The 24,790-nt window shown below is 57.6% G+C and overlaps 8 protein-coding genes across 8 annotated transcripts; 3 read left to right on the forward strand and 5 right to left on the reverse strand.

Moving 5' to 3' along the window:
- Nucleotides 1–1,501: 1,501 nt before the first annotated feature.
- Nucleotides 1,502–3,831, reverse strand: CH63R_13236 (Hexose transporter protein; the record flags this gene model as incomplete). Its single annotated transcript, XM_018308210.1, has 7 exons — nt 1,502–1,642; nt 1,737–1,927; nt 2,076–2,378; nt 2,507–2,781; nt 2,898–2,972; nt 3,092–3,470; nt 3,621–3,831. 7 exons carry the CDS (start codon nt 3,829–3,831, stop codon nt 1,502–1,504), a joined length of 1,575 nt encoding a protein of 524 aa, XP_018152627.1.
- A 953-nt stretch (nt 3,832–4,784) lies between these two features.
- CH63R_13237 (Dockerin type 1) lies at nt 4,785–6,838 on the forward strand (the record flags this gene model as incomplete). The annotated part of the gene is made up of 5 exons (XM_018308211.1): nt 4,785–5,122; nt 5,202–5,408; nt 5,484–5,727; nt 6,118–6,327; nt 6,791–6,838. The coding sequence occupies 5 exons, from the start codon at nt 4,785–4,787 to the stop codon at nt 6,836–6,838; spliced, it is 1,047 nt and encodes a 348-aa protein (XP_018152628.1).
- A 2,099-nt stretch (nt 6,839–8,937) lies between these two features.
- Nucleotides 8,938–9,810, forward strand: CH63R_13238 (Transcription factor TFIIB; the record flags this gene model as incomplete). The annotated part of the gene is made up of 1 exon (XM_018308212.1): nt 8,938–9,810. One exon carries the CDS (start codon nt 8,938–8,940, stop codon nt 9,808–9,810), a length of 873 nt encoding a protein of 290 aa, XP_018152629.1.
- A 325-nt stretch (nt 9,811–10,135) lies between these two features.
- Nucleotides 10,136–12,041, reverse strand: CH63R_13239 (Isotrichodermin C-15 hydroxylase; the record flags this gene model as incomplete). The annotated part of the gene is made up of 4 exons (XM_018308213.1): nt 10,136–10,504; nt 10,650–10,938; nt 11,023–11,570; nt 11,652–12,041. The coding sequence occupies 4 exons, from the start codon at nt 12,039–12,041 to the stop codon at nt 10,136–10,138; spliced, it is 1,596 nt and encodes a 531-aa protein (XP_018152630.1).
- A 900-nt stretch (nt 12,042–12,941) lies between these two features.
- On the reverse strand, nt 12,942–14,735 carry CH63R_13240 (5'-nucleotidase; the record flags this gene model as incomplete). The annotated part of the gene is made up of 1 exon (XM_018308214.1): nt 12,942–14,735. The coding sequence occupies one exon, from the start codon at nt 14,733–14,735 to the stop codon at nt 12,942–12,944; it is 1,794 nt and encodes a 597-aa protein (XP_018152631.1).
- A 3,064-nt stretch (nt 14,736–17,799) lies between these two features.
- On the reverse strand, nt 17,800–19,000 carry CH63R_13241 (Fungal specific transcription factor; the record flags this gene model as incomplete). The annotated part of the gene is made up of 3 exons (XM_018308215.1): nt 17,800–18,058; nt 18,150–18,928; nt 18,995–19,000. The coding sequence occupies 3 exons, from the start codon at nt 18,998–19,000 to the stop codon at nt 17,800–17,802; spliced, it is 1,044 nt and encodes a 347-aa protein (XP_018152632.1).
- Nucleotides 19,001–21,010: 2,010 nt separating this feature from the next.
- CH63R_13242 (Iron transporter) lies at nt 21,011–22,705 on the forward strand (the record flags this gene model as incomplete). Its single annotated transcript, XM_018308216.1, has 4 exons — nt 21,011–21,356; nt 21,430–21,599; nt 21,656–22,384; nt 22,478–22,705. 4 exons carry the CDS (start codon nt 21,011–21,013, stop codon nt 22,703–22,705), a joined length of 1,473 nt encoding a protein of 490 aa, XP_018152633.1.
- A 442-nt stretch (nt 22,706–23,147) lies between these two features.
- On the reverse strand, nt 23,148–24,159 carry CH63R_13243 (Vacuolar membrane pq loop repeat protein; the record flags this gene model as incomplete). The annotated part of the gene is made up of 4 exons (XM_018308217.1): nt 23,148–23,241; nt 23,292–23,784; nt 23,865–23,976; nt 24,034–24,159. The coding sequence occupies 4 exons, from the start codon at nt 24,157–24,159 to the stop codon at nt 23,148–23,150; spliced, it is 825 nt and encodes a 274-aa protein (XP_018152634.1).
- Nucleotides 24,160–24,790: the final 631 nt, after the last annotated feature.

Here is a 24,790-nt window from a genome sequence, read left to right on the forward strand (position 1 = left end):
TTGTAACACAACGAATGATATACGAATAATACAAAACACTCGCCGAGACAGGATAGATACCAAAAAGGGTGTGGAGTGAGCGTTACGCACACCGCAGCCATCACGGCCCGCGGATGGCCCGCGGATGGGCTCCCCGACGAGGCCAAACCGGGTGGTGCTTTTGAGTTTCTTGCATGGATCAGTAACATGAACACCCAGTGCCCTTTCCTTTGCCAGCTTGGCCAGAACGAGCAGACGCCCAAAGCTTATATCTCGCCGTGGGTGGATAGGACGACGGAGACAGGGGTGAGGAAGGGCCCTGGTGCCAGGGTCCCGAGGGAGTTGCGCGCGTAGAGCATAGCCTGTTTAGGCTTGCCCCCAGATGCCACCTTTCTCGCCCCCCTAAAACTCCCCTTCCCTGTGAAACTACTTCTCTGGAGAAATCTGAATGCTCTACTGTAGAGACGGCAGACTGGGATTACGGACTTCCTTTGACATGGGCCGTTGACAACCGGGATCCGAAGGTTTCGGGTTCTCTTCTTCGTTTCATAGAAACGAAAGGACTGGGCTTTTGTCTGGGGAAATACTGACGTCAACGGTCGGGAAACAAACTTTGAGATCTGGTTTCGAGATATTTGCGTCTCGATCTGGCTTCCTTCTCGACAAATCAGATAGCACGGACTCTGGGATTCCGTGAGAACGCCGAGGTGGCGTCTGGTATGGTGGGCGGGTGTAATGCTATGCTGGCCTCTTCCAAACTGGGCGTTCATAGTTCTCACGCCATCTGTAGGTTATGGCGTTTTCTCAAGTAACGAACCCAGCTTCGTTAAGCATGCTGTCAACCATTAGAAGGAAGACCTAAGCAACTGTCACCCAAGCATCCGCTATCTATCAACACAAACGCGCTGACAAGAATCCTCGCAACAGAGGCGGTTGCCTCTTCTTGGCTCTTGATTGTCCGGGCTTTCAGCACGATGTCTAGATGTCAGTTTTCAGACCGTGATTGTTACCGAACGAAACCTCGGCTGTATAGATCCGACATGACGGAAACAGCAACCGAAAATACAAACCATCGTACTGCGAGAAGACTTACTCGCGTCGATCGGCAACGGCAGTTGCAGTTTTCGGGTGGTTCTGGATGTCCTAGTCATGGCCTGGCATAACGCCGAAAAAGAGACTTTCTCGGCATCTACATTCCAAGGTTGACGAGACACTCTTCCGCGGAGTGTTCAACATGCAGGGAAAGCTTACCAGAGTGTGTTCTTTCACAAAGAAAACAAACGTAGGTTTGCACTATGCTGAGGAATCACGACGCCGGGAAACCGCCCAGAAGCCTAACAACTGACCAAGTCCATGGGGGACAGGGAAGACCAGAGCCTTTGCGGGTGGACAAATGGTATTATGCAATAAACGCTACCGCTATTTCTCGAGTAAAACAACTCGTTTTTTGGTGCCATAGCCAATGTGACGTCCAACTACAGGGCATGAAGCCGCATTCGAGGCCGCGGGAACCTACATGGAACTACTGCCTCTCCCTGGTCTCTACCGCAACGCCGCCCTCCTTCTCGTCGAGCATCTCGTCGGCGACGGCGTTGACCCTGCCAACCTGAGCATCCTTGCCGTCGAACAAAAGGGCAATCTGCTCGAGACTCGGGCCCTTGGTCTGCGATCGTAGCGTCAGCCGACTGGGACATGTTTTTCTCACAGCATTCTTCCCGAGGGGGATAGGGGGGGGGGAATGAACCCTTCAAACTCACCTCCGGGAAGACAAGGTAGACGACGACGAACTGGACAATGATCCAGCCGACGTAGAAGAAGTAAAATTTCCACGACATGGCGGCGATGCCCAGCGGGTTGACGTAGGTGTTGAAGGCGCCGCAGATGCCCGCGACGAGGGAGAACATGGCCATGCCCTTGGCGCGGATGGTGTAGGGCAAGATCTCGACGACTTGGGGGGTTGTTAGCGTTTAGGGCTTTTTGTATCAACAAAAGAAGGATAGAGAGAAGGAGATAGCCAGAGGTAGACGGAGAGAGAGTGAGAGAGAGAGGGAGAGAGAGTGTGTGTGTGTGAGAGAGAGGGCGAGGGTGAATCTCACTATAGAGCATCTGGGCGCCCGTCCATCCTAGGTTGTGGACGCCGCTGTAGAGGTAGATGAAGGCGACGGTGGTGTAGCTGGCATGACGGTTACCCGTCTCGACGTAGGCGCCCGAGGTGGCGGTGATGACGGCGAAGACGATCCACATGCCGGCCATGCTCGTCAGCATCAGCGGACGGCGGCCGACGCGCGCCGGCAGGAAGGCGAAGGCGAAGGAGCAGGCGAAGCTGAACATCTGCGACGTGGCCGTGATGAGCGTCGTCTCAATCTGCTTCGTGATGCCGGCGCTCTTGAGCATGGAGCCTGGGAGAAGAAAAAAAGGGGGTTAGTTGATTGGTCTCTGGTAGTGGTCACAGGCTTGTCGTTCTTTCACTTTCACTTCCCCTTGGAGGACACCATGAGGGATTTAGCAAACAACGATAGCAACATACCGAGATAATACGAGACGAGGCCATTGCCGCTCCACTGCTTGCAAATGCCGCACCAGATGATGATGAAGGAGCGCCAGCGGTTGCCCGGGGTCGCGAACAGGGCCTTGAGGTGGAAGGGGTTCTTGTTCTGCGTGATCTCGGCCTCGATGGTGTCGCGGATCTCGGCGTACTCGTGCTGCACAACGGCATCGTCGACATTGCCGGCGCCGTGATACTTTGCGAGGATGTCAAGCGCCGTCTGTTCCTTGCCCCTGCTGCAGAGCCACCGGGGTGATCTGGTAGAAAGAAAAGCATGGGTCAGGAAAAAGAAACAACGGACGACGAGTCAAGTACTAGAAGGAGGGGGGAGGGGGACAAGCTTCGTCTGACAGCCGAAGTGACGACGACTTACTCTGGAAGAAAGAAAAGTCCGCACAGAACCATGGCCGAGGGAAACGCCTGGATCAAGGTTGGCGTTCTCCAAGCCCTGGAGGAAAGCTTCTGGTTAGCTTGGGAAGTATCGTAGCGGATAATGCTCTCCCGCTCCCCCAAGCAGAGAGAGTGGGGGAGAGAGAGTTGGAGAGAGAGAGAGAGAAATAGACTAACCATGAATCTTCGATGCGGAAGCTGCCGAAGGCGACCCAGGCGGCGAGGATGGCGCCGACGCTGTAGGTGGTGCTGCTGAGGGCGGTGGCGGTGGCGCGGTGGGCGGGATAGGCCAGCTCGGTCATGAGGACGGTCGAGACGGAGGAGCACATGACGCCGCCCATGCCGAGGAGGATGCGGCCGGCGATGAAGGCGCCGTTGCTGGTGGTGGCGGCGCAGATGGCGGCGCCGCCGATGCAGAGGAGGGAGCCGGCGGCGATGGCGATGCGGCGGCCGAGGCGATCGGCGACGAGGGGGATGAGGACGACGCCGAGGATGTTGCCGATCCAGTAGGACGCGCTGAGGGCGCCGAGGAGGCTCTTGCGCGGGTGGTCAAAGTCTGCATGTCGTGGGTGCGTGTGTCGTGTCAGAAAGAAACTCAACAAGGGGGGAGTTGGAAAGAAGGGGAGGTAGAGGAGGTTCTTCTAGCAACGGAACGGCCTCGAAGGAGTTGGTTGTGGCTGGCTGACTGACGGACTGACTGACTGACCTTCTTGCCATTTGTTGATCTGCTGCAGGTTGTTGATGAGAGACCCGTCGAAGCCGTGGGCGACGTCGCCAAAGAGGAGGAAGAAGAGGCCGAAGTTGAGCGGCCGGAGACCCGGGTCCTTAAGCCAGGAGACCGTCTTGGTGGTGGACGGCGTCGTCGACTCGAGGGCGTGGCGGTCGTCGCTGTTCTTCAACTTGAGGTTCCAGCCCATGGTTGCGGGATCTGTTTGGTTGTCTCTTTTTCTCTCCCTTTTTCTTTCTTTTTTTCTTCTTTTTTTTTTCTTTTGCACGGCGCTGGAAGTGACCTTTTTCTCAGCTGACAACTTATGACTATCAGGATGATGGGAGGGAGTTGAGATGAACGGGAACAACTCTGCCAAAAACAAAAACAGTGCGATGCGGCAGAGGAGGCGGCAGCTTGCGATTGTTTATATCCAGTTTCCCAACTCTACAAAGTCGCACACAAACAGCATTTCCCTGCTGATCATTCCCATCTGCACGAGCTCCGCTATCAAGTCAGTCTCGTCTTGTCTGCCCCCTCTCCTCCCCGCGGATGGTTCCATCCAGACCTTTGTCCGGGAAGCGCCCCATTGGCGAGGGAAACAACAAGAGAGGCAGGCGGCGCGCATGGTTGCAAAACGCGGGGGAAACATGGGGGTGTCTGTGGAGGGAAGCCGAGGCGAATGGAGACAAACTGAGAGGGGGCCCGCCACGGCTCGACAGGGTAGGTAGTTCTCTCGACTCTCGCTTTGCCATATTTTTTGGGTTGAACCAACAGTGGGATGAGGGGATCGGGCATCGTCAGAAGCGCCGGGTCTTGGAATGGGCGCGTCGGCTGTTCGGACGAAGACTCGGGATCCTCAGCCACATCGGCGTATCGGGGGAATCGTCACCCGGTGGGGGGGAAGCAATCCCGCATCCGCCTCGGCTCCCCTTTCCCCGATTATAGTGTAGTGGTGGTGTGTCATGGGAGTGATCAACCATACGTCACAGTGAACGGCACACGCAGAGAGAGAGAAAGAGAGAGAGAGAGAGACAGAGAGGGGCTACTTGGTTGATTGGTTGGTAGGTCTGACAAGGCCTTGCGTAAGAACGCGGCATTGGCAGAGTGAGAGAGTGCGAGTGAGATTCAGAGTGGAATTCCAAGATCGGTTCTACACACGAAATGGGTTCAAGTTGCCAACTGACGCTGCTCGCCAAGTCCGAGTTGGCGCCCGACGCTCGACGAGAGCACCGCATCAACGCCAACTCGTTCCAGCAGGACGCGCTGACGACCTTCAGCGGCTGGCAGTACGCCTGCTTCTACGCTCACAAGGATGCCGACAGCGACGTCCTCCTGGTCAGCCTCGCGCGGCGGCCCGTCGGCGGCTCACTCGGAAGCTGGGAGACGTTGACCTTTGCCGACTACGAGCAGACGGCGGACGACGGGCACAACACCATCTCGATAGGCGTCTGCGCCGGGGACGGGTCCATCCACGTCTCCTTCGACCACCACTGCGATCCGTGAGTCAAGACAATCAATCACCCCACTCGCGTCTCGCCTGTTCAGAGGACCTCCTTGTTGACGGAGGGATGTGTCAAGTCTGCACTACCGCATGTCGGTGCAGGGCGTCGCGACGAACCCAGCTGCGCACCAGTGGACGCCGTCGCTGTTCAGCCCGACTCACAACCAGTTGCCGGGCTACACTCGCACCGGCCAGCTGGGCATCGAGAAGCTCTTCCTCGAGACGACGTACCCCCGGTTCCTACGCGTCGACGACGATCTCCTTCTGAGCTACCGCATTGGCATGTACGTGAGCCGCCCGTGTCCGTCGATGTCGTGAGATAGTACTAGGATTGTCGCAGCTGACGGCCGCCGAGTCAGAGCCGGCGCGGGATCCGATCACCTCTTTAGATACAGCAGCAAGACTCAGTCGTACTCGTACGTCGGCCAGTTCCTCACGGGCGTCAAGAACAACCCGTACATCAACGGCATCTCGTACGCGGGCGGGCGCATCCACGTGTCCGGGACCTACCGTGGATTCGTCTGGTACGAGGGCGTCGACGACCCCGAGGCGAGGCTGCACACCGTCCAGGCCGGACCCAACGGGCCCGAGAATAACCACAATGTAAGTAGACGGTCCCTGGAGAGACGCGGGGGGTGAAGTGAGAGAGAGTGAGTGAGAGAGAGTGAGTGAGAGAGAGTGAGTGATAGAGAGTGAGAGAGTGAGAGAGTGAGAGAGTGAGAGAGTGAGAGAGTGAGAGAGTGAGAGAGTGAGAGAGTGAGAGAGTGAGAGAGTGAGAGAGTGAGAGAGTGAGAGAGTGAGAGAGTGAGAGAGTGAGAGAGTGAGAGAGTGAGAGAGTGAGAGAGTGAGAGAGTGAGAGAGTGAGAGAGTGAGAGAGTGAGAGAGTGAGAGAGTGAGAGAGTGAGAGAGTGAGAGAGAGTGTGTGAGAGAGTGTGTGAGAGAGTGTGTGAGAGAGAGAATGATGGTGACTTGCTTCTAACCTCTTCAACGCAGTTATTCTACGTCAACAGCGACGACGGAGGCAAGACATTCAATAACACCCGCGGCGAACGCCTCGCCAACCTCGAGCTCGGCGAGACCGTGTTCCCCGACGGCGAGGACCTCATCGTCTTCGACATACCCATGAACAGCGGCATCCTGAACCAGGAGGCGCAGGCGGCCGATGGCGACGGCGGGTTCCACGTGCTGAACCGCGAGAACGAGGTCTGGATGCACTACTACCGCAGCCCGGAGGCGGGCGAATGGAGCCGGCACGCGCTGCCGGACGACCTCCGACCGACGCGGACGGGCGCGCGCGGGGACGTCGTCGCTGTGCCGGGCGGTGGCGGCGTCGTGTTTGCGCTACCGGGGAACCGGGACGACACGCTCACGGTCCTGGGCGCCCGGCTGCCTCGGAAGAAGAAGGACGGCGGCGGCGGCGGCGGCGGCGGCGACGAGACCGAGGGCGGGGGGCTCGGGTTCGAGTATGTCACGCTCTGGCGGGGGGGCGGGTTCTCGGGCGAGCCGCAGATCGAGGCGTACGAGTCGGGGGCGCAGCAGATGGTTTCCATCTACACGCGGACTGAGGGGCAGAAAAGACAGGTTGTGGTGTTGGACTTTGTCTTGGATGGGAGTTTGTGACGGATGGATGGATGGATGGATGGAGACGACGACGGCCTGCTACAAGAGCTCAAAGGACCGAGAGTCTGTGAGAGAGAGGATGAGAGGAGCATAGGAAGCGGCGGGAAACTGCAAAGAGTCTCTTCGGCATCTTGCGTGGTTTGCTGCGTCGTTGGCCGAAACAAAAGTCTCTAGATGCAACGTGCCGTCGTACGAGGCAAACAGAAGCAAGAAATCAGAAACACGGATGGGATGATTTTTGTTTGCCCTGATTGCCTTTTTCTCCCCGCGGACCGGGAGAGGGAGGGAGCGGTGTGGCTGCGTTGACTTGCGTTTGTCCGAATGAAGCAAAGATAGAACAACGAAGGCCACGCCCGGGTTGACAAGTGAGACATTGAGGGAGATCGTCATGTCGGACATTTTGCTTCCTCCGCTGCCCAAGTGCAGGTTGGGTTGTGAGTCAAGCGACACTCTCCTCCCACTGCAAGATGCATCCATCAATCCATCCGTCCATCCATCCACATCACCCGCCATTGCCCGTCTAGCCTCCGCGTATGTTGTTTGTGCCTGAAGAACCACGAGAAGTACGCAAACCAAGCATGCGGTCCGTTGGATCTCACGTACGTGACACGCTCGTCCAATGACGGACGCCCACGACTGGATGGTCTTCCAGTCTCGGGCCAGAATCCCCCATCATTGTGTACCGGTTATCGGCAAGGAGCAATGGCAATAGCAACAGCAATAGCAACCAGCCAACCAGCCAGACGAGGCCAGAGACCAAGACAACCAACCAGGAGACGACAGAGAACGACGGCCGAGAGAAAACCGTCCGATCCCTGTCTCGCATGGCTCGGCCGCCGGTCCAGCCACCACCACCGGGAGTTCCCAGAGTCCCTCTGATCGCTGATAGGCCCGCGGCCGGCGAACATGGCCATCCCGCGGGCCTTGAAGAGGGCCGGGAAACCCTCCCCGTCGCACTCGAACAAGCAGCCACACGGCATATTTTGCCCGGGGGTTTGCTTTTGGGGCTTTCGTGCCAATGCGGCGCTACTGTGTCTAACCTCGTGTTGACGACCCCCTCTTGGTCCCTCTCTCTCTCTCTCTCTCTCTTTCGTTCCCGACAGAAAGGGGTGTCCATTTATAGCGCGCCAACAGCTATCTCAGGACCCCTGGCCAGCCCTAAAGTCCCTCATCCTTGGAGTCTCTGATCTGTGTGGCTGGGTGGTTTTTTTGTTTTTTTTTACACCTCTGTTCCCTAATCACGGGTTTGCGGTCTCTTGAGGAGTCGGCGAACGCATGCCTTTTCCCCCCATCCCCCCCCCTTGCCATGCCCCTGTCGTAGCGAGCCGGCCCTTGAATCATGACTGACTCTGGCGGGAGAGGGAGAGACGAGACTTTATGGTTCGTGGACACCGGGCGAACCACCCAGAGAGACAGCCAGACGCCCAGCCATCCTTTTCTCATCTCACACACACACACACACACAGAGAGAGAGAAAGAGAGAGAGAGATCCCACCCACTGTTGCTGTGCCCATGTTTGTCTGCTTCCTGTCAGTCTCTCTCTCTCTCTCAGTCCAGTCTCGTATCCTTCCGGGTGCCTGTACGTCGAGCGGCCTCCGGGTCTCGCTTCCGCCCGCCAAGAGGAGGGGTGTGTGTGCCAGGATTGGCGTGCAGAGAGGAGAATATCGCCTGCAGCCACCGTGGGACGATGCGGTGAGAAAAGCAGCCCAGGTGAATGAGTGCCGTGTTCCTGGCGTCCGGTCCCGGTTCCTGCGCAGGCCCAACAGGAGGCTAGTCGTTCTAGTCTACGTCGTCAGTCTGCGAGGAAAACGCCCTCCTAGAGTCCTTTTTTTGCTTGGAGAATTATGCACGTCTAATCGTTTTAAAATAGAATACCGCCTTTGTTTTTGGCTGGAGTATTGCCTCACACCCGGAGATGGTCCACGGAGAGTGTCCGTGTTGATACAAAGACGGATGTGCTCCCCCTCCTCCTCCTCCTCCTCCCTCCTCCTCACCCCCCCATGTCAGTCACACAATCTCAAGCGGTCAAGAGTTTCGACTTCTACATCCCACATTATTCCTTCGTGTGCCCGGGGGTCGTTTCCCGTCCGACTCTCTTTTTTGTTTTCCCCTTTCTGGAGTCCATGGCTACACACACCACATTCGTTTAAGAAACAAACCAAAAGTCGAAACACCAGTCACTCGCTAGAAAAGATGTTGATCCCCCTCTCCTCGAGATCCGACGACAAGACCGTCTCCTCCTCGTCGTCCTCCTCTTCGTCTTCCTCGTCTTCCGCCCCGGCCGACCCCGTAGCCGCCGACTTCACCGCCCCGGCCCCCGGCGCCCCGAGCACCCAGACCCTCATCATCATCTCCACCGTTCTCGGCGCCGCCCTCCTCCTCGCCGTCGCCCTCGCCGCCTACTTCATCGTCACTCGCCGCCGCCGCCGCAGGAAACAGCAATCCGCCGAGGACTTCAAAAACGCTTGCCTGCGCGACCCGGACCTCACCTGGGACGAGTACGCCCGCCGCACGAAGCTGACCCGCTCGCGCATCCTGCTGGCCGAGGAGGAGCTGCGGGACACCATCATCCGCAAGTCGCTGCAGGACAGGTCATCCTCCGTCACCGTAGACCCCGTTGTCGTCGTCGTCGCCGCCGCCCCGGACAGTCCCGGCAGCCCCGACGCCGCACCCGTCTCGCCGCCCCCGCGCACCCGCAACAGGACCTGGCACGGCCGCAACAGGTCCAAGGCGAGCATCGACGCGGAGGAGGGCGAGGGTTTGCTGATGGCCCTCCGCGGCGGCGACTGGACCGAGCACGAGGCCCGCGTCGAGAGGACGTGGCAGCTGCTCCATAAGAAGTACCCGACGCGCCGCGTCACGCTGCCCGTCGAGGAGGAGGAGGAGGCGGGGGTTGGAGGCGTGAGAGAGTCGGGAGGGGGTCTCGTCCGCCCGCCGACGATACGCCTGAAGACGCCGCCGCTGCTCTCGCATCCCATGTTCAGGGGGTGGAGGCCCGAGAACACCACGGTGAGGCACACGAGTCTGCCGACGGAGCTGGGCAACATCAAGCCCGCGCAGATCTGACGGTGGATGAAGGATGATGATTTTCATGTCTATATTAATGTCCTGTAATGGGTTGATGACTGAAGGAGACCTGGCTTTGGCTCTAGACTGATACGGCGTTTTCTTTTTTGGAGTGCCTCGAGCTATATATGAAAAGGATGAATGGGTTTATGGTTTATAAATGGGCTGGGCTCATGGAGTTTTGATAATGTATAGACATCTTGACATTTGTCTAATCGTAGAGATGAAACTGGAATAAAGACTTCACCCTCGACATCAGCTACCGTGTTCAAAAAATGCATCCCAATCGATGACCAGTCTCATCTCGCCTCCCCCCCCCCCCTCTTTACACCGCATCGTCTGCAGTCCTCGGTCTGGCGATAACCATCAACGGGCCCTTCAGGTCGCTCACGCCCACGCTGATCATCTGCGGCAGCTTCCCGCGGAACTGGCCCCTCGCCACCTGGCCCTCTTCCACCGGGTCGGCAAGCCGGAAGTCAAAGTCTCGCAGCAGGGTGCTGGCGAGCTTGTAGATGTTGGACTGCGCCAGCGTCTTACCGAGACACTGACGGGCCCCGAGGCCAAAGTGCATGAGGAAGCGTCCGCGCGCGGCGGTCTCGGGCTGGTCCCATCGAGCCGGGTCGAACACGTCGTGGTCGTCGCCCCAGACCCGCGGGTTGTGGTGAAACGAGTGGTTGCATACGGCAACTGATGTCTGTGGTATGTGTTTTCGTGAGCGGGGTGCAAGACAACGTCTCGGAGAAGCAAAACCCCCTCTCCTCCCTCTCCTCTCCTCCCTCCCTCCCTCATGACACCATTGTGTCAAGTCAGAGGGTAAACGGGGAATAGGGAGAACTCACCCCTTGCTTGATGTGTCGGCCGGCAACGATGATGCCCTCGGGAGAAGTCACGCGTCTCGCCAGGGGCATGGTGAACACGGGGGTCAGCCGGTAGTTCTCCTTGACGCACGATCGCAGGAACGGCAACGAGTTCTCGACCTCGGCGATCGAGTAGGCCTCTTTGCCGTTGTCCAGTGACGTCAGGCTATCGTCAACCTCGTCAACACACTTCCTTAGGGCTTCCGGGTTGTGCAGCAGGTTCCAGAAGAGCAGCGTGGCAGTGGCGCTCGTCGTGTGCGTCCCAGCAATGCTGCCAGTCCGGAAAAAAGAGAAAAGGGTGTTAGTAGTGCTGCTTCAAGAACGGGAGATGAACGTCTCGAGTCCCTAAACTCACATCATCCCAAACGCCTCCGCCTCGAGGTCCTTCGACGCAATCTTCTCCCCCGTCTCGGGGTGCCTTGCGAGGATGAGGTTCGTCAAGATGTCCTTCCTCTGGATCTTCCCCTTTTGCTCATCCTGCTCAACTTCCTCAAGCCGTCGCCGAACACAGTCGGCCGCCATACCCGCGCATTTCGCCCTGCCCCGGAACAGAGCTTGCAGCCCTTGGAGCGGCACCCTCGGTAGCCACTGCTTGAGAGTCTGCGTCATGGCCGGCCAGGACCCCAGCGTCGATCCGAGGAGGGTGTGCGGGATGACCGGCGGCACGCGAGATTCGTCGCCGGAGAGCTGGACGCCGAAGGAGCGGCTGAAGGCTAGCTCCCCGAGGACGTCGATGGTATAGAAGTGAAGCAGCCTTTTCAGGTCGAATGGTCTCCCTTCCTTGGAGAGCCTCGCGATCTTCTCGCGCAAGAGGGTGATGTTCTCGTCCAGGTACTGCTCCATGCCCTTGACGCTTGTCATGGAGAAGCTGTGCGACATGTGACGCCGGCGGATGGAGTGCAGCTGTGAGGGGGATCAGCACCAAAACTCTCTCTGCATGGCTCCGTGAGCCTCTGGTTGGTTTGGTTTGGTTTGGGTTGCTACCTCGGGCGATCTCATCCCAAACACGTTGGGCGTCTTCGACCCAAACGCATCGTAGTATTCGGTCTTGGGCAACCGCTGGCCGCCCTTCTGGTACACCAAAGGAACGACCTCCTCGGCGGTGATGCTCAGCTTGTCCGGGCCGTAGCGCACGAACTCGCCGTATCTCTGGTGGAGGTCCGCCAAGTTGTAGGGCTGTCTCAGCGACAGGAACTCGTTTACCTGCCAGAGATCCGTGATGGACGCCCAAAAAGGGCCCGGATACGCGGCCAAGGGGTGGAAGTACCGCTGGTAGATGATGTAGATGGCCGCGCTTGCGATGGCGACGCTCGCCAGCAGCCCGGCGAGCGAGACTGGAACGTCAAGTGAGCCGAGTAGTGAGGACCTCATCATCAATTATTAAGGGATCTGAATATGGTTTAGAGGTTCTCACCTTCGTGTTGATGAGCGATCTTGTGCTTTTGTGATATCTTTCCCCTCCTCTCCCCGCACCGCCGAAGCATGGCAACCCACGTCAATCTGCCAAACTCTCCCCGCATCGTTTACACACCGGCGCATCCGAAACATCTGGAGTGAGTGGTAGCTACCTAGGTAGCGATAGCACGTAACCACGGTCGCGTATGTACAAGTACTGCACACTGAAGTTGGGAGATACGGTGACAGCCAGGGAGATCGTTGCGAGGACAGGTAACACATGATACAGCCACTCTTCTCGGCCGCCATCAGACTTTGAGGCGGTCGAGGCTCAGGTTACGGAACGGACATCTATCGTCAATTCCGGTAAGCCTTGAGGCTTGACAGCGTGTGAGTGTGAGTGTGAGTCTTGAGTGGGTGGCGATGGCGTTGGTACTGGTAGGTTTGAGTGTAATTATTCAGGGCTGTGTGGTGTGTAGAGCAAGGGATCCTCTTCTTCAGCTCTGGTCCTTCTCATGGTGACCATCCCGTCGGTCTGATGATTGTATCCGTGTCTGTTTTAGAGTTAAACTCACAACCATATCAGTCTTTTCTGCTCGGAACACCCCACCTCCAGTTGTGGAAGAATTGGAAGATTCACGACGAAAGCGGTTGACAATGTTGCTGATCACTTGCGAGTCAATCCCATCTATGATACGTGAAGAAAGACATGTGAAATCTAGAAAAAGTTGACGTCACATCGAAGCAGACCCATGTACTCAGGGATAACCAACGTTTTGGGCCAAGACATACTCTTATATAATTACTTTACTTATACATCTACGTCGTCCGCTTCATTTACTACATTACATTACACATGCGCCCCCGGGGATATCAAATCTACATGGCCAGGACGGCAAACAGGCTCAGGGCCACGGCGCCGACGCTGACGGACACCATGCCGGCACCGCTCTGTCCCGAGGTGGAGGTCGGGGCGGCGCCGGTGCCGGTGCCGGTGGCAGTGCCGGTGGGCGTGGTGGCGGTGCCGTTGCTCTGGACGATGCGGCCCTCGATCTTTGCGTCGATGGGGCTCTTGGCCTGCACGTACTGCACGAGGACCTCGTCCTGGGTGTCGAGGGAGACGAAGTCGGTGGTGGCGACAAAGATGTTGTCGCCGCCGCCGGCCAGGAAGTCGAGGGTGACGACGCGGTAGTCCTTGTCGTCGTCGAGGGCCTCGCCGGCGACCTCGACGGAGACGAGCTTGGAGCCGTTGTTGCCGGTCGTGTTGTACTGGATGACGACGTTCTTGGAGACCTGGAAGAAGGAGGTGATGGCGGCGCCGTTGAACTGGTTGACCTTGCTGACGGCGCCCTCGAGCACCTTGCGCAGGTCGGAGCCCTTGTACTCGATCTCGACGATGGAGTTGCCAAAGGGGAACGAGGTGAGGACCTCGCCGCGGGTGATGTCGCCCTGGTCGATGGTGGCGCGGATGCCGCCGGCGTTGATGAGGGCGAAGTCGGGGGGCGTCGCGGACGAGGCCGAGGCCGAGGTGTTGAGGCGGTACTCGTACATGGCGTCCGTCATGACGTTGCCGAGGAGGCACTCCTGGCGCTGGCAGAGCGTCTGGTCGAGCTCGACGTTGGTGGAGCCGACGACCTCGGAGGCGAAGGCCTCGAACGGTCCGCGCCACGCCTCGATCTGGGCCTGCAGCTCCGGGTCCTGCTCGGTGGTGTTGGTGAGGTGGATGGGGCCGCCGTGGTAGGCGAGGACCTTGCCGTCGGCGTCGTAGGTGACGTCGATGTAGCCGACGTACTCGCCCCAGCGGTAGGCGGTGACGATGAAGACGTCGTCGCCGTCGCGGTTCTTCTTGACGGTCGGGTAGGGGCCCTCGGCGTCCTCCATGTCGCCCAGCAGGGTGTGGGAGTGGCCGCCCATGATGAGGTAGAGGCCGGTGGTCTGCTCGGCAAGCTTCTGGTCCTCCTCGTAGCCGATGTGGGTGATGGCGGCGATGCGGGTGATGTTGGTGGTGGAGCGGATGTGGTCGATGGTGGACTGGACGGTGCTGACGACGTCGAGGAACTTGGTGCCCTCGCCGGGGGACGAGATGCCCGGCGTGGAGGTGGTGGTGACGCCGATGACGGCGAGCTGCTGGGCGTCGAAGATGTGGTAGGGCTTGATGGTCTTGTTGAGCTTCTCGTTGTCCGAGACGATGTTGGCCGAGACGACGGGGAAGGTCAGGTTGAGCAGGAAGTCGCCGAGCTCGTCGTCGCCGCCGTCGAACTCGTGGTTGCCGAGCGTCATGGCGTCGAAGCCGAGCTGGTTGATGGTCTCGGCGATCTTCTCGCCCTTGTAGAAGGAGTAGAAGAGCGTGCCCTGGAACTCGTCGCCGACGTTGAGCCAGAGCGAGTCGTTGTACTGCGGGCGGAGCTCGTCGACCGTGTGCTTGATGCGCGCGTAGCCGCCGTAGCAGCCGCGCTCGGGGCGCGTGCAGTCGGTGCCCGAGGACGAGAACTCGTCGAGGTGGGCGTGGACGTCGTTGACGTGGAAGAAGGAGACGTTGAAGTTGCCCTCGGCGTCGATGCCGCGCTTGGCGAGGTGGGACGAGTAGAGGTGGTCACCGTCCTCCTTCTCGGGGACCGCCGAGGCGGTGCCGGCGAGGAGGGCCAGGGCCAGCGTCGAGAGAGACTGGCGCATCGTGGGCGGTGGTGGTGGACGGTGGGAGAGGGAGACAGGGAGAGAGAGACAGAGAATCAGAAAGATGGACCACGACGAGGTCAAGGTCGAGGTTGAGGCTCGGTCTGATGTATCCGGGTTACACGGGAAGAGTCAATTAAGCCTCCGTGATGCCGTGGTTGACGCTGCGCCACACAATGAACTGGGGACACAGGAGGAGGACGAAGAGGGGAGGGAAAGCTTCGGCTGTCTTCACAAAAGCTATCGTGGGTTGTGGAATCCAAGCTACCCTCGACCTTGATATATATATATGTGTGCTATTATATACCTACCTATACAAGAAAAAAACCTATTGGGCAGCCCGCCGATCTCTGCGCGCGCACGAGGGTGGACGACTGTGGGGGAGGGAACCACATGCGATTGTGACACCGGGCAACGAAGAAACAGAGAGACAGACAGACAGGGGGGGGTTCAACAGCTCGAGAAGAGCATCTCGGACAACTCTGACTGGCTGGACAAAGACGACGAGAGGCTCCCGAGGCTCGTCTTTCTCTCCTGGCCACTCGCCAAGAGTGTTGGTGCCGGGAAAGCCAGCTTCTTCGGTGAAAAGGTAGCAATTTGCCAAGAGCTGCAGCCGCGGGCAGACGAGGGGGGATACACGTGTGGTCGCGGTTTTGATGATTGGCTTATCAGCGGCCTCTTTTCCCCTTCAGGAGACTCGATGTTGGGTCGAAGACAAGAGCCGGGGGGCTAGTATTGGCGTGTTCCTGTTGGTGGTGTTAATTCCTTCGTGCGACTCATGGACCAATCTGCGGTCAGAGACTCATCACGGTCTCTCGAGTCTCTTGTTCAGCTCGAGGCTCGGCTCGACTCGACTCGACTGCTCTCGACGGATAACCGAGATGTTTGGGTCCAAGACTAGGCCTTGTCTGGGAGATGGGGCGAAACTTGAGGACGAGCGAGAGGGATTCTGGGAGAGTCGTGGCAGGCCTCCTCTCTGGTGACATTGAGAGCAACCCCCCCCCCCCCCCCCAACCATTTTCGTGCTACAGAAACGTAGAACATGGTCACCCCACGTACCCTGACGAACGAGTGCGGAGCAACCGGACGCTCATCATGGAGCCCAATGGATGCACTCCAGACTGCGGAGCGGAGAGTGACAATCCCTCGGTTGGTTGTACGATGTACTGCTGCTTGCTGCTGCTGCTGCTGCTGCTACCGCTGCTACTGCATGACCTACCTTAGGGACATGGTCTCAACGGTGTCATCGCAAGCCGTCACGTTGTGCCAGGCCGGCTTGGCGCATGTCTCTCTCTCTGTCCCTTGGTCCCGACATGTCATCCGGCCTTCTGTTTCCATCCAAGCTCCGGTAAGCCTTTTCGTTGCGTTGGTCTGTTCGAGTCGGAGCGAGAACGAATGAAAGAAAGACAAGAAGACCGGGAAGAAAAAAAAAAGAGAGAGTTTCCCCGCCACTTGGAGAAGAAAAAAAAATCACAGGCCAACAGATCCCTGCCCTATGGAGCCTAGAGAGGAGCAAATAACGTTAAATCCAGACAGCGTCCAATGCCATCCCACGGTACGCCTGGGGCTGGTTTTCCCTGATAACGTTGGGGGGCTTGTCCCCAGGGGTCTCTAGGCCGAAGACGGAAGGTCGATGTCACCGCGCTGAGTAGGGATATGTCCGCTCTGCGATCCCGGCGATGAGTATGGACCAGATACTGGGCCGAGCTTGCGTAACTCTGTTGAGGGACGGGGGGGGGGGAGTGGGAAGAGGGTGATGGATGACTCGAGAGATAAGAAGAACAGGAACCGATATTGTGGCTGCTGGCCAGCGGGAATGAGATGCCCTTCTTGGGCAAGAGGGCACGCGAGTCTATCTCGAGGCTGGCTTTTCTTCTCCTCTCGATAACCAGTATCAGCTTGCTCTCTACCTCCCTCACTCTATCTCCCCGAGCTGGGTTCGTCGGCCGAGTAAGTCTATCGGTCGGATGTCGCCGACCAGCGGCCCACCATCTCGGTGCGGATGTGGCTGCCAACGATCGGATGCGGAAGCGCGGCGCAGCAACGCCTGCGACAACTCCCGAAGGTGACGGTGGACGGTCTGTTCTTTAGAGGATTCGACTAGCAGACATCCAAGCCACTCGATTGGTCTTCATTTTACGAGTTCGACCCGGGCGGGGGTTGAAAAGCTTGGGTTTGCAAAGGTGACGGGCACGTGGGGGGGGACAGGACAGCCATCCTCGGTGAGTCTCGGTGTGAATGAACGCCCAACTTTGCTGTGCTTCTGTCCGTGTCATGTTACTCTCTCCCTACAGTGCCAATGCTACGGGCGATAAGGTCTCTGTGTACGGAGACTCAGGCAAGCCAGGCTAGAAGTAAACGCAAAGCTGAGAACGCTGAATAGAAGCTGCGACATTCGGATGATCAGCTGCAACATGCTTCTTATGATTTCACCTCGGGGAACATCATCATAGAAATGCTTTGAAACGAAGGACGAGCTAAAGTCTACGCAGGCTTCAAGAGTATCTATCATACGCTGAATCATTTGTAGATTCTTCCCTCTTTATTGCGTGTCTTCTAGTTAAAACACATGATTTCCGTGTTTCTCTTGCCTAATCAACTCTGCCACAGCTGCCGGGGACGTGTCATTTAAGTAAGTACATATGAGGGCCGTCTGAGCACTTTCCAGACATCGGAATGCATTCAATGTACACATGCGTCGGCGTCGCCCTCACCGTGACACAACTTGGCCATCGGCATGTCTACCCCGTCAATGTATAGCCGTATATAGATACCAGGGACCGGCGCGTGAATGGTGACATTGATGACAGTGGTCCTGAACGTGCGCCAGCGTGAAGGCGTGAAAGCTGCCCATTCCCCTGACAAGATGGCGCCAGGAAGTCATCTGGAGGCTGCAATACCACGCCGGACTGAACTCGGTATCCCTGAATGACATGCAATGATTGGCATGGTCTCGCCCGCAGTACTTTGAGTGGGGTAGATGCAGTGGTGGCCCGACTGCTTGTCTGTTCAGATTGCCTCGGAACCCTTTTATGAGGCGTCTGGACCCTCTTTCTCCTGCTACTTAACCATGGTGTCCATTCCCTTCTCTCTCCTTCGTTATGGCGCATGACCCAAGCCATACGAGCCACATGATGAAGTCGGAGTGCTGCTGTATCCGGGCCCCTTCGTCCGGCACTGCGCCCCGCGGCTTTACCATGCGGAGTGTGTTGGCCGCCGAGATGAGGAGCTCCAAGTCAAGCTGTCCGTCTACCTCCTCCGGGTGGATGACTATGTTGAGGAAGAGAGAGATGGCGGCATTGGTGGTGTAGAAAATAAGAAACCTGCAGGTCATCTTAGCCAACAGGGGGACTCACTGCTGGAGACTGACGCTGGCCAGCAGCGGCGGCAGCTCGGTCAAAGGGCGCGGCTTACCACAGATGCTCGTCCGACAGTGTCTTCGTAAACACCCTCAGGCACCGAAGCGTCGATCTGCCAGCCTCCAGAGACAGGTCGTAGCTCGAGTGGATGACGCTATGCAGGTCATGGCTCCCATCGCCAATCACCGTATGGGCGTCGTATCTCCTGACCGTCGTATGGACAAAGATCATCAAGTACCAGTACTCGAGCAGGAGATGGAAGTACCGCTTCCGCTGGGGTGGTTTGGTCTCGCGCGTGACGATCAGCGTGTCTGGGGAGACGGAGAGGGCAGGGCGGAAATCGAGGGGGACGGAGAGCCGCCAGCGCTCGATCTCATCATCCAGCTGGCGGATGTGCACCAGGAGCCGGTTGTCCTTGTCGCTCGTCGCGTGGACGGAGTAGAGGAGGCGGTATATCTTTTCCTTAAGGCAGCCGAGCTGGGCGTCGCCCCAGAGGTGCGGCGTGAGACTGGCCAGGTGTGTATCGCCAAGCCGGGAGGGTTCTTCGAGGCCGCGTAAATACGTGTAAGAGCTCAGGTAGCTTTCGGGCAAAGTCAGGTCGCAGTAGATGTCGGCAAGCAAGGGAGGCTGCCCGGTACGAAGGGACAGGTCTTTGTCTGATACATAGCAGAGCCAGAAAAGGTTCCGAACATGCCGCGTTTCCTTGTTGGGTGATGGATCACTTGTACTCGGAGCCTGTTGTCCTTCGAAGACGTGTCCTCTAAGTGTATACACCATTCGGCAGGCAATCGAGAGATACGACTCGGCTTCCTGCCAGCGACCGCCCAGCAAACACTGAACATGCTGTGCATTGAGGTCAGCAGATCATTGGATCCAGAATACCGGAGGTGAAGAGCTTACCAACATGACTACTGTCTGCAAAGCCGTGCAGCTTACATCATGAGGGATATGGTTCAGAAGAAATCGCGACTTTCGTGCGTATGCATCACCATTGACGGGAAAAGGATGCCCTGGCAAAAAGGCTATGATGCTGAGAGCGGCGAACACACATGCTTGGGCCGTTAGATGAACTGGCGCGGGGGGCCCATTGTCGATATCTTCATAAGCTAGGTCGATGGTCTCTTCGATGAGGACCGGGTCGATCACAGGGAAGTCGAGTTGGAAGGTTGACTGGAGGAAAAGTGCTACAAGCTCTCGACAGGCCTCTTTGCCTGGCAACTCGCAGAGCTCCGCCGACGATTGTGCACATCCTGCTACCAGCGGTGAAGGTGTGGCGGTGAATATTCGCAGCTTGGTCCAGTCAAGAGGTTGAGCAGTCTTGGACGAGATCCACCGACGACCCTCGTCGGAGAAGGCGTGAATACCTCTGAAGAACCAGTTTGGCCCGATATGGCTGCCGGGCTGAAGGGCTTTGGAAGTGGAACCCAGTATGTCACCGGCGGCATGTCCGGGGGTTCGTGAGATGATGAGAGGTGAGTAACGATGCTCGGTATTCGTATGAGCATGGGAGGCCGAGCCTGCGGTTGTGGGACTTCGGATGGGTGCGGTGCTTGGTTCGGAAATCGAGACCGTCGGAGTTGGCTGGCCGGAGCTCTCTTCATGAATCGCAGACCGGGTGTTCGCCTGGGCCAACGCATCCTCTAGTTGCTGGATACGGTCGTTCAGACACTCTACGTCGCCCAAAGTCACTCTGGCCTACGGTATCAGAAGAAAGACCCGACGCATCACTCCCCACACGGTTGCTTGCTTGCTCGACCTGGGGACGATGCACTCACTTTGTGCGTTTTGTCCTCCGCGGCGCATCTCGGTTAAAGGAACAGGCGGATCCGTGGTGACTACACCAGTCGCACGGAGGACCATCTGCGGGAATGGAGCACTGGATCTACACGGAAACGCTCAGTAATGCCAAGTCAGGTTCACGCTTAGGAGTCTTATGCACGTTGGTTGGGGGGGGTTGTTCATGGAGTCACGGTACGCACCTTCCGGCGGTAGCATACGTCGCAGGCTCGCTTCGGCGGCATTCTGAGATTAGATTGATAACCCGCAGACGTCTGCGGAGGAGGTCGTTGTCGTCTTGGTTGTTGTCTCGAGACCCATCGGAGGTGGCATGTTGGGACAAAATGGAGACGGAGGCAGCCAACCTCCGTCTATGATGAAATCCGAGCTTTTCAGAAGCTTGAAAAGAATGAGTAAGCGGAGCTGGTCCCCTGATTGCTTCCGATGACATAAGCTACGAGCAAGGATCATGAAGATCAGGTGGCTCGACGAGCTAGGCTTTGTGGTTGATCTTCCAAGGTCATTCATAGATGCTCTGAGCACTGTCTACTGCCAAACTACGGATACTTCTGTACTCCAAAGTATAATTGAAATGGTGCTGGTATTCTCATGATTTGCTTTCGGATCCAAGGTAGATCATGTACTCAGTGTTCACTATTGGGCGCAGTTCAAGCGGTCCTGGATAGAAGGAATGTTCTCTGCAAACGGAGACGGAACGGAACGGAACCCCCTTTACCTCCGTCTGCCCACACCTCTCCATCTCTCCCCATCATTCGGTTCAGCACGGACAAGGGTTATAGCTCCGGTAGTTCTTGAGACACCCATCCGTCCCCTCCCCTCCCCCCCCCTGGCACGGAACTAGACCACCTCCGTCCCCAATCGCTGGGAATGCAGGCCGGGCTGGCTTCGTTTCCATTTGCTAACGGAGACCACATGCTGCTCGCTTGAGTGTATGAGTTTGTGTTTGTCAGACATGGCTGGTCAGGTTGTCTATATACCTCCCCGTCTCGCCTCTGTCAAGGCGCGCATCATCATGGTAATCCCGATTTCCATCTCTCGACCATCGTCTCGGCTCCTCTCAGTTGGATTACCACACCTCGGTTCACTGCTGCTGCTGCTACTGTTGCTGCTCTCTGGACAATGACAGCGTCTCGGCATCTCGACGACGAAGAACATGTTCTCCCCGACGAGCAAACGCCGCTCCTCGGCAGCGGAGCCGAGCACGGCGATGGCTCGGCCGCTGTCACCCACCGAGTGACCCCCCGAATTACACGCCGACTCTACCTGTCGCACTTTCTGTCCACCTGGAACTCGCGCATGTTCGAGTTTGGCGCCGTACTGTACCTCGCAACCATCTTCCCGGGGACTCTGCTGCCCATGTCGCTCTACGCGCTCACCCGAGGCCTCTCGGCGCTGCTGTTCGCGTCGACGGTCGGGCACTACATCGACAACAACGACCGTTTAAAGGTTGTTCGCGCGTCCATAGGTCAGTGGCGTTGCCGTCCCCTCCCGTCTCGCACTCGTCAGTCTGGGACATTTTTGAGCCAACACCCTGTTAGTGTTTCAACGACTTGCCGTGTCGGCTTCCTGCGTGATTCTTTATATCCTCTTGCGAGGACTGCCCCTTGGCGAATATGGCCGGCCGGGCCTTCTGGCCCTCCTCTCCCTCTTGGCTTGTGGTGAAAAGCTGTACTCCATCATCAACATGGTCTCGGTCGAAAAGGACTGGGTGAGTCGGTCAGGGATGGAACTAACGCGGAATCCTTCTAAACCATGTGTGCCTAGGTTGTCGTCCTCGCAAAGGGGGACACAGAGGTCCTCGCCAACCTCAACGCACAAATGCGCCGAATCGATCTTCTCTGCAAGCTCTTGGCGCCCCTATTCATTGCTATTGTCGACGGGTTCTCGACGGAAATCGCCATCATCGTCAACTTCGCCATGAACATGGCGTCGGTCGTGGTGGAATACTACGCCATCGCGAGGATATACGACGAAGTCCCCAGCCTGCAAGAGCAAAAGGGCAAACCGGACACCGAGCTCCCTTCGACTACAGAGGATGCGCCGTCATCCGCGCGACCCGGGCGGAATGTGTGGCGGCTGTTCAGAAAATCGGCATCAGACTTTGGCTTCTACTTCGGCCACCGCGCGTTCCTACCATCCTTTGCGGGATCGCTGCTCTATCTCACGGTCCTCAGCTTCGGCGGCCAGATGGTGACGTACCTCGTCGCGTCCGGCTACACCACGACGTACATCGGCATTGCGAGAACCATCAGCGTCGTGTTCGAGGTGCTGGCGACGTGGGTGGCACCCTGGCTCATCGCGCGGATCGGGCCGGTGAGAGCAGGTCTATGGCTGAGCAACTGCCAGGTCATGCCGCTCATCGCTGGTCTGGTCGTCTTCTGGGTTTTCGTGCCGAACCCCCTGGTCTCGGCGACCGGTCTCGTTGCCGGAACCATTGTCAGTCGTCTCGGACTCCGAGGATTCGACTTGTGCACGCAGATAATTGTTCAGGAGGTGAGACTTCCTCAGCCCCCTTCCCCCTCCCCCCCCCCCCCCCCCCTTTTGTTAGGAAGCTGTTGCGCAATGCTGACCTTGGTGCTTCCACAGGAAGTCGAAGCGGAAAGCCGTGGTCGCTTCTCTACCGTCGAGGCGGCCTGGCAAAACGCGTTCGAGCTCCTCTCGTACCTCTCAACCATTGTCTTCTTCCGACCGGCACAGTTCAACTGGCCTGCTTTGCTCTCTGTGCTCGCCGTCACTTCGGCAAGCCTTGCGTATACAACGTACGTAGGCCGGAAAAGGGGGCATCTGATTCACTTCGAAAAACTTGGTTTCTAAAAAGTGCAGACGGAGGGACACATGGATAGTACATAATTAGGTGGATATTCAAGAGCAGGAATGGCCGACTGTGTAATAAACGGCCGTGGCAACATGCTTGGGAGACTAAAACAAAGTGAGGCTTCTCAGTTGAAACCGTCTACCAACGCCAATGTATCATAGATGAGATACCAGATACCCAATGTCATGAAATCATTAACAACGTCTCCTCTCAGATGCTCGCAGACTGGCTGGGCTGCTTCTCCAACCGCGAGTAAAGGCGAACTTGCAGCAGGATAACACAGTCCTCGACGATCGTTCCCAGCGACCCCATCAACCAAGGCAGGCTTGTGAGAAGATAGTCCCTGTCCTGCTTGTACGCGATCACGCTGAGTCCGTAGGTCAAGTTGCCAGTGATCGACAAAAGCAAGAACAACGGCGCGAGACCTGCTCCCCAAACTGATTAGCGCCAGTGATACGATACAGCACCTGGGTGTGTCGACTTGCCCTCGCAGGATTTCCCTCGGTAGTTCTTGATGATCTGGGGAATGCGGGCACTAGGCCGGTTAGCTTCAATGCGTTGCCTCTCGACGTAAAAAAGTCTTACCAGAGATAGCAGATGGCGCCGATGATGCCAAGGGCCGAGCCGAGAGAGTGAGAAATGCCGTCAATGTCGGTGACGCCCACGCTTCCGGGAGATTCGTCGTTTCCAAGTAGACCCAATGCGCGGAGTACGAACCAACCGGTGATTCCGAGGATCTGTACTGCCAAGATGCAAGCCAAGTTGAATCGCCAGTCGTGGAGAGTCCGTACGGCTTCCACGGGGATCTCCTTGCCTTCCTGATGCGGGACGGCCGGACCGCTGCTAGTCTCGTCGTCTTGAGTGCGGTCAGATGCTCGTCTGTCTCGGGACGAGGACGAGGGACCAAGAAGCGGCTGACACTCCGGAGACTGTGGTGTCGTCGGACCTGACCGTTGAGAACCACGAAGCCGTTGCTTGGAGTTGTAGTAAAGGCACTGGCAGATGAGCGTGGAGTCCGAGAAGCACAGATAGCCCGTCACCGCGATGCTTGCCGGGGCAATGTGGTTGGCTAGACCCCCTGCGCCGGTTTGATAAGACCATCAGTCAGTTCAGGATCAACCTGGGAGGGCGCGATATGCCAAGCCGCGGGATACGGACGGGGCTTCTCACCCAACAGATTGGTCACATCGCCAAGGAGCCAAATGAAGAGAAAGGCCATCGACAAGCTGTCGGCGCTCTTCAACCTGTAGTTCGCAGCGAGCTGTGGCAGCTAGATACCATCGGCGTGAGGAAGTTGAAGCCATGACCGGTGTCAGAGTCCACTTACCAGGAGGCACAGGAAGGCAGCCATGCTGATGCTGCCGAGGATCTCGGATGCGTCATCTCGCGAGATAAGGCTCTGGGGGAGCAGCGCGAGCCGGCGCGGGGCGATAGTGGCCGCAATCGAGAACATGGCTAGAGAACGACGACCGACGGCAACGGGAGACTGGACGAAATGTATTATATAAAAAAACGGAGTCTCCCTTTGGAAACAGTCGAGAAGGAGACGGACGCGGGTGTATGGGCCGAACAGAGTCTTGCGACTGAAAGAAGTATGCAACCGCAGCGCCCCGTTGTTATCAATGACGATAACAAAGTTATCTGCGTTTTCTTCCCCCTACGGCTGACTCATCTCAGATGGGAAGATTGGAAGGGTGATCCAGGCAATGTCCCCCCCGCGCCCAACAACTCGGTTAGACTTCCCTCTCCCGCGTGTGAACGGACGGTCGGTCACCGGACCGCGAGACTGACCGCTTCCATTTCGATTAACGTAGGCATTGAAGGTGGCCTGGAGCCAACTAAAACATACTAAATCTGGACGGTTGCAGGCGGGGCGCAGCGTTTTGACGTCGCTGTGTGGTCCGATGCCAATTTTAGACGGGCTAGTGAAGTGGGCAAAACAAGATCCGGCAACATTGGCTGATGATATTCCAGAGGCGATTCTTTCTGTGGCCTTGGCAACTCAAGAGCGGCGGGCAAGGAACGGCGCTAGAATAGTTCTGAGAAGGGAGCAGCCGGGCATCTCTTTCGGCAGATCGAGTTGC

This window comes from Colletotrichum higginsianum, chromosome 9 (assembly GCF_001672515.1).
Source record: "Colletotrichum higginsianum IMI 349063 chromosome 9, whole genome shotgun sequence".
In the NCBI taxonomy this organism is placed as follows: Eukaryota; Fungi; Ascomycota; class Sordariomycetes; order Glomerellales; family Glomerellaceae; genus Colletotrichum; species Colletotrichum higginsianum.